Source organism: Oryzias melastigma, linkage group LG17 (genome assembly GCF_002922805.2).
Source record: "Oryzias melastigma strain HK-1 linkage group LG17, ASM292280v2, whole genome shotgun sequence".
NCBI lineage: Eukaryota > Metazoa > Chordata > Actinopteri > Beloniformes > Adrianichthyidae > Oryzias > Oryzias melastigma.
This window is the reverse complement of record NC_050528.1, coordinates 28,864,542-28,880,571: the sequence shown is the minus strand read 5'-3', so window position 1 is coordinate 28,880,571 and position 16,030 is coordinate 28,864,542. Positions and strand designations below refer to the sequence as shown.

The following is a 16,030-nucleotide window of genomic DNA, read 5'->3' as shown; positions in this document are numbered from 1 at the left end:
TGGCTCGGGTCACGTGTGCGCAGCCGAATCAAAGGGAGTATCCCGGCAATGCGCTGTAAACAAAGGGAAGGTCAGTAGCAGAAGGTGAGACACAAAACGCCTCTGTGTTCATTTTGTATGCGTGCCTGTGCCAGAGCGGCTGCGCGCCGCCCGGCTCTACCTTCCCAGACGTAAAGCCAATCATTGAGACTGGACGAGGGCACGCACACGCTTTTCCTGCCCCCTACCCCACTGCCGTGCATGCTTCAGCCATGTCTTCCCCTGCTAGATACACAGAGTGGGGGAGCCCAAGTGATCAAAGCGGAGTTTCACACGCAAGGAGACATTTTGCTGCCTAATCATGACAGGGGCTCCCAGCTCCTCTCTCCGGCCTGCCAGGGTGAGCAGCAGCAGCAGTAGCAGCGGTGGTGGTGGCTGAGCTGTGTGTACAGGAAGGCCTTGGACGGGTTTTTAGCTGTCATCTCACAGTTAAAGCCTGCTCAACGTGGGGCCTGTGGGGTTGTAGCCTTTCATTGAGGCCAGAAGGTGTTGGCCTTCAGCCACACCCAGAACATGGTCTGCACCTTGACTAATAGTAAAAAAAAAAAACACGTCCTCTGGAATTTTGATGGAATTAGGCACATGTTTTTTTTTCTTTTCTTTTAATAGAAACATTATATCTTTATGTCCAGGGCTGGGGTCTTCAACCTGCGGCTCCAGATCCACATGGGGCTCTTTTATCTCTCCACAGTGGCTTTCTGGCTGAAGAAAAATAAAATAGTATTTTTTTTAAGTAGGGAGACTACTGACCCAACCATGTCAACCATCAGAGTCAGCAGCTCCTACTAATGTCTGCCTAACCAAAACTACTTAAAGAAAACAAATAAACAAAGCATGCAACCTAAGACTACCAAGGTCCAAACTAAAATAATAAAACCCAGCAGTGGAAGACTGCTGAGGACAAAGAGGGAAAAAGAACAAAAAATAAATAAAATAGTAATTCTTTAAAGTAAGGATAACTTAATTAGCATGTATTTAATTTAGATTAGTTACATGTATAAATTGATGTCTGAGGTTCACATAGATGATAAACTATGTAGGTTTTTACATCCTGTTGACCTGAATACGTCTTGTTTGATCAACTCTACCTCCAGAATGAACACATTTATATGCAAATCAAAACTTTGGTAAAAAGTTGGATTTTTTTTTTTTTATGAGTTAAAAGCACATATTATCTTATGCTGCACAACATTGGTGTCCAGAGCTGCACTGAGATGATCCTGTTTGGCATCTTTTGTTTTTTATTTTAAAAATAAGTTATTTGAGCTTCTGTCAAACATTAAAAAAACATTCACCGATGCTAAATTCTTTTATATTTTTGCTTTTGTTCATGCCAAAAAATAGAGCCAATTTATATTTATTAGGAATAAAAGGAGGGTAATGAATGCAGACCTGTGTGACTCCTTCTAGGTTCTGATCAGTAGAAAACTGGCCCAGATGGCTCTTTTACTGTTAAAGGTCGCCGACCCCTGCTCTAGGGTTTATGTGTGCTGCGGTTGGGGTGTTTCAGGTATTCTATAAGATCTAATTACTCGTTATAAATGATTACAAATTATCGAATACTATATTTGCGTTTCCAGAGTTTTAAGCTGCTTTGTGTTCTGAAATGAAGAAACTGCTGTGGACTGAGAGCACTTGTCGTGGTCTGCAGCTCCTGCTTCCAGTCTGCATTACTGTAGTCCTGCTCATTAGATGGGGGTCCTTTTGATTATTCTTTGACTTCTACTGTTTATCTGATCAGAACTGGTGTAGCCTGAATTCATCACAGCTCAGCGCGCCTCTGTGTTGTGACAATATTCCCCATAATTTTTTTTTTTTCTTCCCGCTGCATCAACTAGATGAGGCTGTTTTATGAAACATGCACCTTATTTAAGTGTTAAAACGGTCTGTCTTTGTAAGTTTCCTGTAGCTTTGCCCTCCTAGTAAACAAACACACATGCAGGAGCATGACAGTGACACAAACCCAGAGCAGGAAGCAGGAGGAGAGCCCTGCTCCGTGCTGATGTATGGGATAGTCTGGGAATGGATGGATACAAGTGCAGCCTGGCTTAGGAAAAGATGAGGAGGGGGGGGACAGGGAGAGCAAGAGAGGAGTGGTATGGACCGGCTGGAGTTGCCATGGGAACCCAGCTGCTAAAACCAGGCAGGGTCAGTGTGGAAGAGAGCAGCAGGAGCGACCAGATGCCATCTAGAGGCCACACAGGGGACTGCACAGTCAGCAGGCCTGGCCCGGCAGGCTGGAGCTCCAGCTCCTTCAGGCAGTGTGAGGCCTTGAAGGTAAGACCTGGACTTGTTATTTTATTCTCTCCGGGTCTTGGTTTATAATCATCAGTCTTGTGCAGACTTCCCTGATGTGTAGACTTTCCTTTTGTGGCTGATGAAGGTCAGCGGTCCCTAACTCTTGGAAACCAGAATAAACCGTCTTTTTGCTTGATGACTTGATACAATACATAGAAGCTGCTGTTGTTTACAAGCTAGAGAATTGAAACCTGCTCAATACTGTTGATTAGACTATCTTTATTTTGATTTCTATTTTTAGCACAGCTCAATGGCTGACCAATAGTGAACTGATGTTGGGCCTGAGTATTTTTTAGAGAAAGATTTCAGTCGATTGCCAGTGGGAACTTTGTTGGCAGCTACACATGGGACATGGAGAGGAGCCTCTGTGAACCGGCTCTATTTTAAACAGAGGTAATGGTCCATTCAGACACTGAGCAGAGGCAAACGGGCATCGCAGTGTATTTCACATTTTTATATACAACACCTTTCAAACGTGCGACTTGATGTGGTCCTGGAGGGCCAAATGGTGGCTTTGAGATAAAGCAGGCACTTTTGTTTACACGGGATTTGGTTTGACTTTCAGGATGTCTCCGTTCCCGCTCCTATATTTAGGAAGTACCCACTGAGCTGCTGATGGATTTGTCTAGTTCCAGATCCATCTTCGAAGCTGCACAGTGTTCCTGTTTGCAGGAATAAGCCGAACCTGGAGCTCAGATCTTTCCACCAGGTGACCAGAGCCCGTGCAGCTCCACCTGTCGCGTGGGGGCTTCCAGCCTCCTGGACTTCCTGGGCTCAGCTTTTATGATGCATATACAGGTTATAATTATTCACATATGTGGTGAAAGTCAGTCCTTTAAAAAAAAATCACATTTGAGCTACTTTTCAACAATAAGAAAGCCTTTAGCTTTGTTTTTTTGTTAGTTAAAACCACAAAGATCTTAACTAACTTAACATAACTCAGTCTTAAATAACAGCATAAATATTGCATTTAGATCACTTCTGCTACTAGTGTTGAACGTCTTCAACTTATGAGCTAACATTTCATTCCTCCTTAAATGAGAGGACAATGAAGATACTGTGATTTAAAATTTTTTTAAGTTATGTTGCCTTTTCTACTCATCTCTAAATAGATTCAACAAACGTTGGTTCCCTGTGAATACAGTAAAGGAAATCCCACTTTTTCCCAACAAAACCCCTGAAATGAGAGTTTCCCAGCTGCAGTAGGAAAGCTGTGGCTTTCTGCTGCGCTCTAAAGCTCTGTCACCAGTCTGCTGGAGTCTAAATTGAAAGTCCATTATGCTGGCCTGAGCAGCTCAAAATATGGAAACTATTGATCCCATCCTCTGTACAACTAATTAAAGATGGTCTGCTATTTGTAAAAAGTCAACCCAATTATCAAATGAACACATGAGGCTGGGTGCTGTTGGTTGGAGGGAAGTTTTCCAGGATGTTCCACAGGACCTTTTTCCAGGCTTTTTTTTTTCCTTCAAGTCAGTCTTTGTTTTCTGTGCTGTTTTTGATTTATTTTGTAGCACTTTCACACTAACAGTGTTGGTTCTGTTTTGTCTCATATTCTCAGGGAAATAATGCTGCCGAAGTTCCTGTAAAAGGCACTTTTGTGTTTGGTTTCTTCAGCTGCACAACAGCCGCGCTGTGGAACTGCAAACATCTATGTGTCTGTTCTTTCTAGAGCATAAACCGGGCATGTAGGGAGAGAAAAATATCCCCCCTGCTCTCCTCACACCGTTTAAAGATACGTAGCTTTATGGCTTTCTTAGTAAAGCCCAAGTGTCAAAGTCAAGGCCCAGGGGGCCGGATCCGGCCCTCCGTGTAATTCTATCCGGCCCTCCAGATCATTTTGGGAGCTTTTTGGACTATTTTGGCATTTACTAAGATTTTTTAGGATATTTTGGAGTTTGGCTAATATTAAATCTACATGCTAGCTGTTCTGGTTAATTTATGAGTTTTTTTTGGTTGTTTTTTGGCTGTTTGGGGGTGGGGCTAATATTTACATGCTAGCTGTTTTGGCTAATTTTGACTTTTTTCCGTTTTTGAGGCTAATTTGAAGTTTAGCTATTTTTTCAGCTACATGCTAGCTGTTTTGGCCAACTCAAGATTTTTTTTTTTTTTTTAGCTAATTTGGCATTTAGCTAATATTTACCGGTACATGCTAGCTGTTTTGGCTAATTTAATAATAATAAGTTAATAATAGTAAGTTAATTAGAACATCATCAAAAAGAGGATTTTTAAAAGGAAATGTATATATTCTTTACATAAAGTTTTGACAATTGTTACCTTCATCTAAAAAAACTTGAATTATTCTGTGCTTGAAAGTTTGAATATTTCTCTAAGCAAACTAAGTCATTGAATTTTAATCCCAAAGACAGGTAACCACAAGTACAGCCTAGTACTTGTGCTTTGACTGGACTCCTTCAGTAAAGTCGTGTGGTATGGAGGCGATGCTCCATGGTTCTGCTGAGGTGCTGTGAGCTCTTTGACTGGACCTGCGTGTTGTTGCATCTGCTGCATCCTCCTCTTCATGCAGATTTCAGTACACACGGCACTGCTGTGCATGTCTGCTCTTTAACATTAACATTTGTGTTGCACAGAATTTGGAAAAAGGTCTGTAAATGTACACACGAGAGGAGTTTACCTTAGTTTTTTATCCCATTGAAGTGCGTGGAAGCCCCCGGTGGAGCTGGAGACGCGTCCACTATCTGTCACAGAGATGGACGGATGCAAACGGTGGCGAACATTCACACCCACAATGACCAGTTAGCCTAATTAAACACAGAAATACAAAATACAAACTCTTTAACCTTCATATGATGCAGGAACACCTGTTTGCAAACAGCAGCACCTAATAAACAGCATAAAATCGCTTTAAATCTTATATTCTGACTAGGGATTCTCGGTTTAATACCGACCCATAAGTTTCCCATTGAACTGATTGTAGGGAAAGTGAATCGTTGCATCCTGGCTGCAAACCAGTATGTTTATGATGAAAGTGTCAAACCCAGGTGTTACAACAGAGGTGGGCAAACTTTTTCACTCGTGGGCCACACAGGGTTCTAAAACTTGACAGAGGGGCCGGATCAGATGCTTGAAGCGTTTTGATAAGCAGCCTCGTATAAGAAAGAAACAACATGGGATCAGGACAAAACCGTGCTTTTGTAATTAAAAAAATGTGGTTTTTGTTCCTACTTTTGTACAAAAAAACACACATCTAAAAAAACTGTTGTGTTGGAATGATCGAAAAAATGACTGTCTGACTCGACAAACTCATGTGAACGTGATAAAAGCAAAAAATTATTGCAACACAACATTAATGCAAAATTACAAGTCAGTTTATTTGGTGCACCATCTAGGGCAGGGGTGTCAAACTCAGTCACAGGGGTAAAAAATCCAGAACACACCTTAGGTGGCGGGCCGAACAGCATAAACCTTTATTGTACACTCTTAAAATGAAAATTTTAAAACTTTAAAACCGTAACTGAAGACGCTGTCATTTATAGCTGAAAACGCTGAAGCTGAAAATGACCTAAAATATTAGCTAATTGCCAAATTAGCCTAAAAACCTTAAAAAAAAACAGGTTAGCCAAAACAGCTAACATGTAGCTGAAATATTAGCTAAACTCCAAAATAGCCTGAAAAATATTAGTAAAAATAGTCCAAAAAGCTAGCAGAATGCCATATTTTAAAACTTTAAAGCCTTAACTTTTTTTTACATAATTATGAATAATAAAAAAGCAGGAATATTATTCTAGAATAAATCAACTTAAACCTTAAATAACTTTCAATATTTTACTCTCTATAAAAATATATTTTATCAAAATTATACAAGTAATGAAAGAAATGAGTGAAAGATATCATTGGGCTGTTAATAACAGTAAAATAGATAGAATTACCCGGAGGGCCGGATCCGGCCAGGAAAATTACAGGAAAATATAAAACATTAAAATGCATTATCGATATAATGTATTGCCCTCCCCTGTGTTTGAAGGATTTATTGTTTTATGACGTCACACTTAGCTTGAGCCAACTTTTTCTTTTTTGTTATTTGTGAATATTAGAAAATTGAAAAATTGCCTTTTGAATTTTCAGTTTTTTGTTGTTGTTTTATAATACAGAAGTCATATAGTCCTCTAGTGTGTATAGTTATTTAGTTAATATAGTTAACGTTTGCAACCCTCTATCTAACCGTACAGTTTGGCGGTAGACTCGAGTTAGTGTGATGTCTCTACAGTTTTCTTTTCTTCCACCATTCTTTGTTTGCCGCTGTTCTTTTTTTTTTTCTCTGAATGGCGATCAAAATGTGGACTGAAGCATGTGAGATCTAAAGCCTGAGGCCCCCGCATCACCCCCATCCCCTCGTATAAGGCTGTGTGTGTGTTCACGCTGCTGTCAGAGTCCAATCAAAAGATGAGGAAAACACTAGTCTGAAAGTAAAGTGATACTGTCCATAACGAAGCCTATACATAGCAGCACACACTGACCCGCAAGACCAGTACAGTGTGTTTAAGCTAAATACAGAGCGGAGCTGTGGAGACTGCAGCAGCTCCCGCTCGCCCCTCTCAGCCTCCCAACCCAAAACAAGAAAGAGCCTGTGTTTGGGACGGGCCAGACGGAGACCTTTGTGTTAAATCATACACCTTAAAGGAAGGCACACACTCAAACGTATGTCGTCACGTATGTACTATACACATTCTGAACACAAAACTGCTTCACCTCTGATGTCAACGAAGAAAAGTTCTCCAAGGAAAGAGAGGAAAACGAGAAAAGCTCTCTAGACCTACGAGCAGCTTATACTTGTCAACCAGAGCAGCTGAGCTGCAGTCAGTAGAAGCTGCACCCAACCCCAGATAAGGTTTTATCTGAACAGCCGCTCTGAAATCACTGCTATCTTTTTTGGAATTTTTTAGAATAAAGGAGCCGCATTTTTTTCTTTTTTTGTGTTTGTATGGAAAGTATATTTGGATCTCTAGTGCTCTATCTATAGTACTTCTATCACATGGCAGTCACAAAGCACTCAGTAATTATAACCTAGCTAAGTTTCTGTGAGGAAGACGGACTAAAAATACTCAAACTCTGGTGCTGTGAGCTGCTGTTTTTTTTTCTCTGTGAATCTGTCGCTGTGTCTGCTCGGTGTGTGAAGTTCTCTAATGTGAAAACACTGCTTTCCAGAGAAACTGCAGTGGAAATCTATGGAGCTGACTTGGGGCCAATATTATTTGAAGCCCAAATAAAACACATTGAAAAAAATATTGGTGTTTGGCCCAAAAAAAAGTAAAATCTCTTACATTTTTTGCTATTCTAAATAAACTTAATTATTTTCAACTTCAGATGTTCCATTTTTAGGTTTCAAAGCTCAAAATTAAAAAACAAAAATTTTAGTTCCAATTTTTTTTTTTTTTACTTTAACTCTTTTTTTTATTCATTTATGATTCTGAAAATTTCAGTTTCAAAACCTTTGGCCCCTTTGTGGCACGTTGGGGCGGAGCTAGCGTAAAGGACCAATCAAAATTGATGATGGTTGTAACTTCAGTCCCAGTGCATTCACCAACTCTGAGAACTGTGATAATTAGAAAATGGCTGTTTAGTCTTTACCATCATAGTCTGAAGTTTTTATGAAGCTATTTTATTCAAGCATAAGGACGTTTTTGATGCCTGTCTGTAACACAATAAAATGGCGCTTTGAACAGGCTAGAACAGCATTTTGGACGTGTTAAAACTCTTCTTTTTACACCCGTCTTGGGACAACCTGAAATGAAATTTTGTGTTTTGAAACCTAAAAAAAAGAACATTTGAAGGTGAAAATAATTAAGTTTATTTCAGAATAGCAAAAAGTTTTGGATATTTCACTTTTTTTGGCCAAACACCAATATTTTTTTCAATTTGTTTTATTTGGGTTTCAAATAATATTGGCGCCAATTGAGCTCCATAGAACCTTTCTGTTCTTGAACTTGGACCCAAAAAAATCTGTTTTAGATTCATATGCTCTATTATTTTTTATCAGAATGTTTGCACTTTTTTCAAATTAAATCCAAACATTTGTTTATCTTTTTGGAAATGATTCTATATCTTTTGTTATAAAATCTGTAATTTAATTTCAGAGGAGTATGCAGAAACAGAAATGGTTATGTGCTGCATAATTTGATGCTATTGTAAAAGGACACAAAAATGCTGTTATATTAATGTGTGAAAATCATACTCGTCCAAGGAAGCAAAAAATATGAACCTTGTTTTTTCCATTTTTCAACACTGTCCCTAAAAGCATCACCAACTGTCTGTCGATGTTATTGCTCTCTTCAGCCAGCAGGACCACTACTGTCTTGATGAGCTGCTGACTCAGCAGTGCTTCTCACCCGCCGTCTGAATAATACATTGATGTTTTATCTAAGAAGTTAAAATCTTCAGAAACGTTTCTTTACAAACTCTGTCTAATCTCTGTGGGGTTTTTTGTTATGTTAGTCAAAGGTTTACTTCATCAGGTCCCAAACGAATGAAATAACCTGTAAGAAGTAAAGTAAAACACGTCCGTCCGTCTCATCCCGCCACAGCCTTCACGGTGACATAGTAGTCATGTGGTCATAAACTGGTCTGCACAGACGCTTGTGTCGGGGAGACCTTTGAGGTCTCAAACCATCATTTAGTGTTGCAATCTGGCCAAAAGGTAGACACCGTCCAAAGGTCTTCTAACTTAAAGACAGGAGGGAATTGTGGGAGTTTTACGTGCTGGGTTAGAGCAGGTTAATGAGTAAATCGTGTTTTTAGCTCTAAAGAGAATCAAATATTATAGCTGTTCTCTAAAAGTGAAATACCAGATAAAGTTTCCGTGAAATCTTCCACACAGTATTTTTAGAGGTTGTTTGGGGCTTTTTTTAATTTTTTTTTGGTTTTAGGAAAAATAAAAATTGTGCTCGAGTCTTTTTTGCGTACTCTGCATGACACCTGGAGATACAGTAGATCTTATGAAATGAGTGTGAGAAAGTTAAAGGCTCTTTCAAAAATAGTCCAACTTCTCCTTTCGTGTGGAGCGTGTGAGGCAGAAAGTCAGTGTGATGAAAACATTGTTGTCAGAGCACATGAGCAGCGTGGCTCTTATCTAATGCGTTATAATGCTGCATTCATTGCTGGTTATTTAATCCCGGTTGGGTGTGTTGGTGTGCTGCTTTTGGGGCTGAAGTGAAAATGAAGCCTCTGTCTTCCCTGGCGATAGCTGAACACTGCGGCGAGTTTCCTGTGTGCCGCCGCCGTGCCTTTATGGCGACGGTTTGGTTCAAAACATGAGCAAAACGGTTGGACCTGCTCAGTCACTCATGCTGGGAAGGGTTCTTGTCAAGATACAACACAAAGCTACCACCTTTGTTCCACTATAAAATCAGCGTACTTCATCTTTTTTATCGCTGCGTAAACTCAAACTCTCCTGTAAACCCTGATTTTGATTTACATCAGGAGCAGAAGGTGTTCTTTGAGGATTTCTGATTGGACTTTTTTTTTTTTTTTAAATAATCCCCAAAGTGAAGCAACAATCACCTAAAAAGGAATGTTTTGATGCGTTCATGTGACCGTGAGATTATTTAGGTCTGTTAAAAAACGCCCTTGCTTTTGTACTAATGTGCTTTTCAAGGACATTTTTGCTTTGAGACCCAGAATGAGTTAATTTTTAACCTTGCTGTCCCCTTCTGCGCTCACTGTTTGGCTAACTGATGACTTCATTTCTACAACTGCCCCAAACCTTTCAAACGCTGCACCACCTTCCACAACCTGTCGACTGCCTGGGCTCTCTTCACTTTCTCTTTTAATTCGGCCTGGCCTCTGAAGTGGCGGCGTTAGACTCCCTCCTCGCAGCCATCCGAAGGCCCGAGGACCATGTGTCTGTTGCGTCCCGAGCCAGGCCCAGCTGCTGCTGCTGCCTCCACTGCTGCACATGCTGGCTGTAGTGAAGAGATGGCAACAGCAAGCTGTCTAACCTCCACAATAACCACCTTATGTAATCACTCTTGATAGAGATGACAAAAATAGCCAAGCTGAGCATGGCTGCCCTCTTGTGGCAGGAAGCTGCCATAACACGGGCCTCCTAGGCCTCAGGCATGGCCATCGCCTCTGTGTCATACTGCCTCATAGAGAGAGATTTATGAATGGAATCAGCATTTTCTGTGAAAACTGTCATTTGTTTGACGTGAAGATGGATTATTTTTGGATTATTTCACGTGTTTGAGCAGAAGCTAAGCCTGTTTTTGTCTTTCATTGCAGTTTCCTGGACAGAATCGACTCTGTAAGACAAAGTGACTACACACCAACAGACCAGGTCAGTCTGATCGCCATTAAACGTATGGAAGGCGTAAAAACTCCTGCTTTTCCAGTGGTTTCACTGAACAATGCTTCTCTGTCTGCCTTCTCCAGGACCTGCTTCGCTGCCGAGTGTTAACTTCAGGGATTTTCGAGACAAGGTTCCAAGTAGATAAAGTGAACTTTCAGTGAGTATCTGCATCAATACAACATTTAGGTCACTATTTATGAAACCAAACTTGCAGTTCCACAAAAGCACAGAAAGCATGAAGGGGATGATATTCCTGCCCCACATAGTGAAGTTATTGTTTGGTCTCGTCCACATCCGCTTTACCTCCTCTCTCATGTAACTGCCTTTCCAAAGCCGTCACCCACTTCTTAAAAGGAGGCTCTTCAGGCTTTTTCCAGTAATTTTCTTTTTTTAAAGCATTTGACTGTGGCTTCTTTTTGCATCACTGGTAAGAATAATCTCAGATTGGAATGCCCTCTCGGGCGTTTACTGCTATAATTACCTTTGCCTCGTGTTAAGAGCCTGAAATGTCATAAGTTTTTTTTTTTTCTCTTTTCCCTTTTAACTGCAGTGTTTCTTGGAGCAAAAACACTAAAGTCCAGTCAGTCAGTTCACTGTCAGAAAACAGAGCTGGAAAGTAAACTGCAGTGTGTGTGGTTTTGGAGCCAGATGATGGTTGTTGAGTTGATTTCTCCTGTTAGAGCAGCTGATAGAAGTTAGCGTAAACTCTTTGATATTGTTTAATAGGACGTAATGGCGTGATCTGTTTGTGCCGGGGCAGACACAACAGTCTCATTCTGGCAGATGAAACAGGCCTTTGTGCAACATTACATCATCAGCAGTGATTGATCAAAAAGAGGTCATGATTTTTTCACTGTTCAGGCCACTTTTCATAGAAATAGGAAATCAAACCAGCAGCTCTCCGAGGACCTCACTGCAAAAAGCCACCATCTTAAATCTAGTAAAAAAGTATTTCTTTTTAGTAGAAATCCACTAGAAACAAGTCAAAGTATTTGCCAAATTTTATTTGACAAGGTTTCTTGATTTAAGAAAGACCTTAGTACTTGAAATTAGCCAAAAGCTATAATTTAAGACAAAAAACTAAAACTAGAATATAGGATTAAAATGTATTGTTTACTACCTGTAATTATTGTAAAAGCTAATCAATTCAGTATTCAAATGCATTTTTGGAATATTTGTGCATTCAAGTTTTAAAAAAGTGATAGCATCTAAAATAACCTTAAATCAAGACATTTTCATGTCCTTAAATCAGGCCGTTGCTTGTAAAATTACTCATTTTTAGATTTACAACCTAAATAGGACAGACGATACATATTTTTCTTAAAACAAATTTAATAATCTTACCAATGCTGGTGTTCATATCTAAAATCAAGATCAATAAGGTTTTATAACTAGTTTTAAGATGAATAATCTTGGGTAGATTGACAAAATTTGCAGTGCTTTTTCTTATTATTATGGGGGATGTAAATGAGAAATCTACCTTTATTCTGACTGAGATGAAGATAGGCTCTGTAACCTGTGTGCCTGTCGCCTCAGTTTGCAGGAATGCAGCCACACCTTCCAACTTTTATTACTTTGAAAGCAGTTTATCCGCACTTGTTACAACACTGTTTATACAAGAACGATAAAGCGTTTTCTCATTTCCACGACGTATTCCAAAGTACAGTGACACTAAGTTGTTTACATAAGGACACATGAAAGCTCTTTGCTCAAAGGCCAGATTGGTTTCCGGCTAATGTCATCGACCCAACTTTACTCCTGTTGTTTGGGATTTTAAATTAAACACAGGAATGCATCTATATTTATAGTATTTGTTAAATATCATCTTTACATTTTTACTTAAATGAAAAAAATACATCTGTTTTTTTTCTTGATCTGTCATGACGGCTTCCCTCAAACTCTACAGACACATTTTTTCACGGAAATGTTGTTTTTCATGAAAAAAAAATCAAAATGTTTGAATTAGGTTGATGTTACAGTATTAAAGCTGTAACATAAAAATATCTTAATAGGAAAAATTGCGGTTAAAAAAAGAAGGCGCTAAAAAGAAGCAGGTTTATGGTGATAGCCAATGCTAAGACATTTACACCGTTTATGTCTCCTCTTTAAATCCTTATTTCAAAAGTAATTGAAATACGGATTAAATCGGAGGAAAAGAAACAGTTTCATAGAGCAGTGGTCCCCAACCCCCGACCAGATGTCCCCAACCCCCAGGCTTGGGGGTTGGGGACATCTGGTCGGGGGTTGGGGACCACTGGTCCAGGGGGTGTTGGTAACGGGGCACAGATCTTTTTTTATTTATAATCCGACTCTGAATAAAGTTTACTCCATTCCTTCCACAAAATCCAACTTTTTCCTCTTGACCCACTTGATAGAAACTCCAATAAAAATGGCGTTTCTAACATGTTCTTCTAGCATTTTTCTAAAAATAGAGGACATGTGTAAAGAAAATTAAGATTAAAACTGCATTTCTGAGTACTGTATTTCTGTTTTTATTCAAATATTTATGAATTTGGAGCAGAAGCAAAAATAGTTGTACTTGTTAAGTAAAATCTACAGTCGGCTCACCATTTTTGTTTTGCACTGGTAATGTTAGCTTGCGTTGTGAGGGGATTTAAACTAGCAGGAGAGAATGTCAACAAAGGCATGATGGGAAATGAGCGCTGGCTTGACCATGCCCATCGTCCCACCCATAACTTCTTTTGTTTTTTGATTTTACCTAAAAACAGCAGCATCATAATTTGGGAGTGGGACTTTGAAGCAGCTCCGTTGACAGCTAAATTGAAAACCACACGCTAGTAAAGTTAACAAAAACAAATATATTTTTGTAAGTTTCTTTACAGAGAAAAGAGTCTGTGAGGAAACGAAAGTCGAGTCTTCTGCTTCAAAAAAAAGAAAGCTGCAGACAAAACCCAAAAGTCCAAGTATGGATTTATCATGACAGTTGTTCCAACAGACCATAATAAAAATGCAGAATATTCAAGAAATGACTATCTAAAGTTACGAGGATGCGGCTAAAAGTTAAAGTTGCTCAATTCATGCTTATGATTGTTTTCTGTTGAGGCTGAAGTTGGCGTCTGGTTTTTTTTGGCTTCCACTTAGACATTTATGGGTTAAAAAATCTGTCACATTATAATGGTTCCTACATGAAATCTAGTGTACGAATAAATCTGAAAGCAGCTGCAGATATTCAAGAGAGAATGAAGATTAACTTTACCCTCAAACATTAAGGGAAACTGGAAGCTTAAAAATAGAAACAAAAATCAGACACTCACTTGAGTCTCGTACAGGCTGGTCGGGAAAAATACTTTAATCCGGTCTGTGACCTGATAAAGGTTGGTGACCTCTGCTGTAGATTATACTTATTCAAAGGCAAACACCCCCATAATTCAGCCATGATCCACTAGAGGGCAGCACTGAGGGATCATGTCTGGATCTGACCCGCGATTTTTCTCGTCCACAGCATGTTTGATGTTGGTGGCCAGAGAGATGAGAGGAGAAAATGGATCCAGTGCTTTAACGGTGAGGCCGATGAACTCCTGTGACACGCCTCCCACGCCAGCCTCCAAAACAAAGTCATAAAATCAACTCTGTGCTTTTGCTTCCAGATGTCACTGCTATCATCTTTGTGGTGGCCAGCAGCAGCTACAACATGGTAATAAGGGAAGACAACAACACCAACAGGCTACGGGAAGCCCTGGACCTTTTTCGCAGTATTTGGAACAACAGGTTAGTCGGAAAATCTTTCCAGTCAGAGAAGTCGTCATTTAACCGAGAATAAACCCAGACCTTCTAGTGAAACTTTTTTTAATGTGCGTCAAACATTTAAGAGTTGTGTCCGTTGTGGGATCAGAAACTTTTGTGTTAGTTGGCACAGTGAGTTTTTTTGTCAGGGCAACTCACTTTTACAACACATTTGGTGAATGGGAGTAGATTAGGGCGCTGTCGGCACACTTTTATTTATTTATTCATTCATCTTCTTGGCGGCTTTGTCCCTTTCGGGGTCGCGGGGGTGCCGGAGCCTAACCCGGTTACTGATGGGTGAAGGAGGGGTTCACCCTGGACAGGTCGCCAGTCTGTCGCAGGGCCACAATCACACACACATCCACTCTCACATTCACACCGACGGGCTATTTAGTCACCAATGAACCTATGAAGCACGTAAACTCCCCGGAGAAAACCCATACACTCTTTAAATATACACTAAAGCTGGGTTGATAAAATTATTCAATTGATGTGAATCGATCTAAGATTAATAGATCAATAATCGATTAATAGAAATAGAGATCGATCTAGCATATAAAGGTAAAGTCCTCTAGCTTGATGCTAACGTTTAATGTAATTTTCCATAGGATGGCTAATATTAACGCTCGGTCGACCTAAACATAAATTCCTGACTTATGTCTTTATAAACTCACAGGTATGAATTTTTCAAACTCTTTTATCTTTTTTAAGTAACTATTTGTGGTTTAAAACAGTTTTTTCCTCATTCTTTCTTCTTCCTTTGGAATAAGGTATATTGCTTTAGCTCAAACGCCACCTAGTGGCCAAACTGAAACGTCCTCCAGGAGAAGCAGAACAATGTTTACAATGTTAATGATCTGAACATTTTAGTTAGAACTTCTCCTTTAGAGAATCTATGTAACACTGGATGATATTAACAATCTCATTATTTCACTGATACATTTTACAGTGTGTGAACTGGATCAGATTAATATAAATATATTCAAAACATAGAGTAGATTATTCATGTATTTCTAAACAAATGTGTAAACCTAAAATTCAATTAAATTGAGAGGTTGAAAGAATAAAAAAAAAAATCAGAATGGAATTGATCCAGGCTCTTGTGAATTGAATCGAATCGTTTCTGGAAATTATTATCAATAGCCAGCCTTACTTCTTTCTTGCTGTTTGGCAGAGATTTTTCCGCCGGATGTTCTTCCTGACATTATTCTATCCGGGCTGTGCCTGTAGCCCTCTAGCCTGTGGCCACATATTTAGGCAGTGGTGCAAAGTTTCTTGCCCACAAAAACACACTGGATGAAGCTCAAATCAAACCCTGGTTCCCCGAGTGCCAGTCCTGCTCTCAATTACATGAGCAATCCAGCTGCTTAAAAAACAAACAAAAGAAAGAACAAAACAATCGGATAAACTTGGAAGTGAAATGTTTTCTATAATAAAAGAAACTTCTGTTTTTTCTTTTGCTGAGCGACTTTTTTGTGTTATCTTTCAGGTGGTTACGCACTATATCAGTGATTTTGTTCCTGAACAAGCAGGACATGCTTGCTGAGAAAGTATTAGCTGGAAAATCCAAAATTGAAGACTACTTTCCTGAATACGCTCGCTACACCATACCAAATGAAGGTTTGTGGCCCAACAAACACCTGG

The 16,030-nt window shown here is 39.6% G+C and overlaps 1 protein-coding gene across 4 annotated transcripts in view; it reads left to right on the top strand.

Moving 5' to 3' along the window:
• gnal (guanine nucleotide binding protein (G protein), alpha activating activity polypeptide, olfactory type) overlaps positions 1–16,030 on the top strand; it is a 62,613-nt gene that overhangs the window by 43,358 nt on the left and 3,225 nt on the right. For 3 of the 4 annotated variants that reach the window (XM_024281664.2, XM_024281681.2, XM_036216398.1), the window contains exons 6-10: positions 10,576–10,630; positions 10,726–10,799; positions 14,106–14,164; positions 14,251–14,371; positions 15,876–16,006. In XM_024281664.2, the coding sequence (XP_024137432.1) occupies positions 10,576–10,630; positions 10,726–10,799; positions 14,106–14,164; positions 14,251–14,371; positions 15,876–16,006 (440 nt within the window). Of the gene's footprint in view, positions 1–10,575; positions 10,631–10,725; positions 10,800–14,105; positions 14,165–14,250; positions 14,372–15,875 lie in introns of all 4 variants that reach the window. The other variant, XM_024281674.2, reaches the window with a different exon arrangement.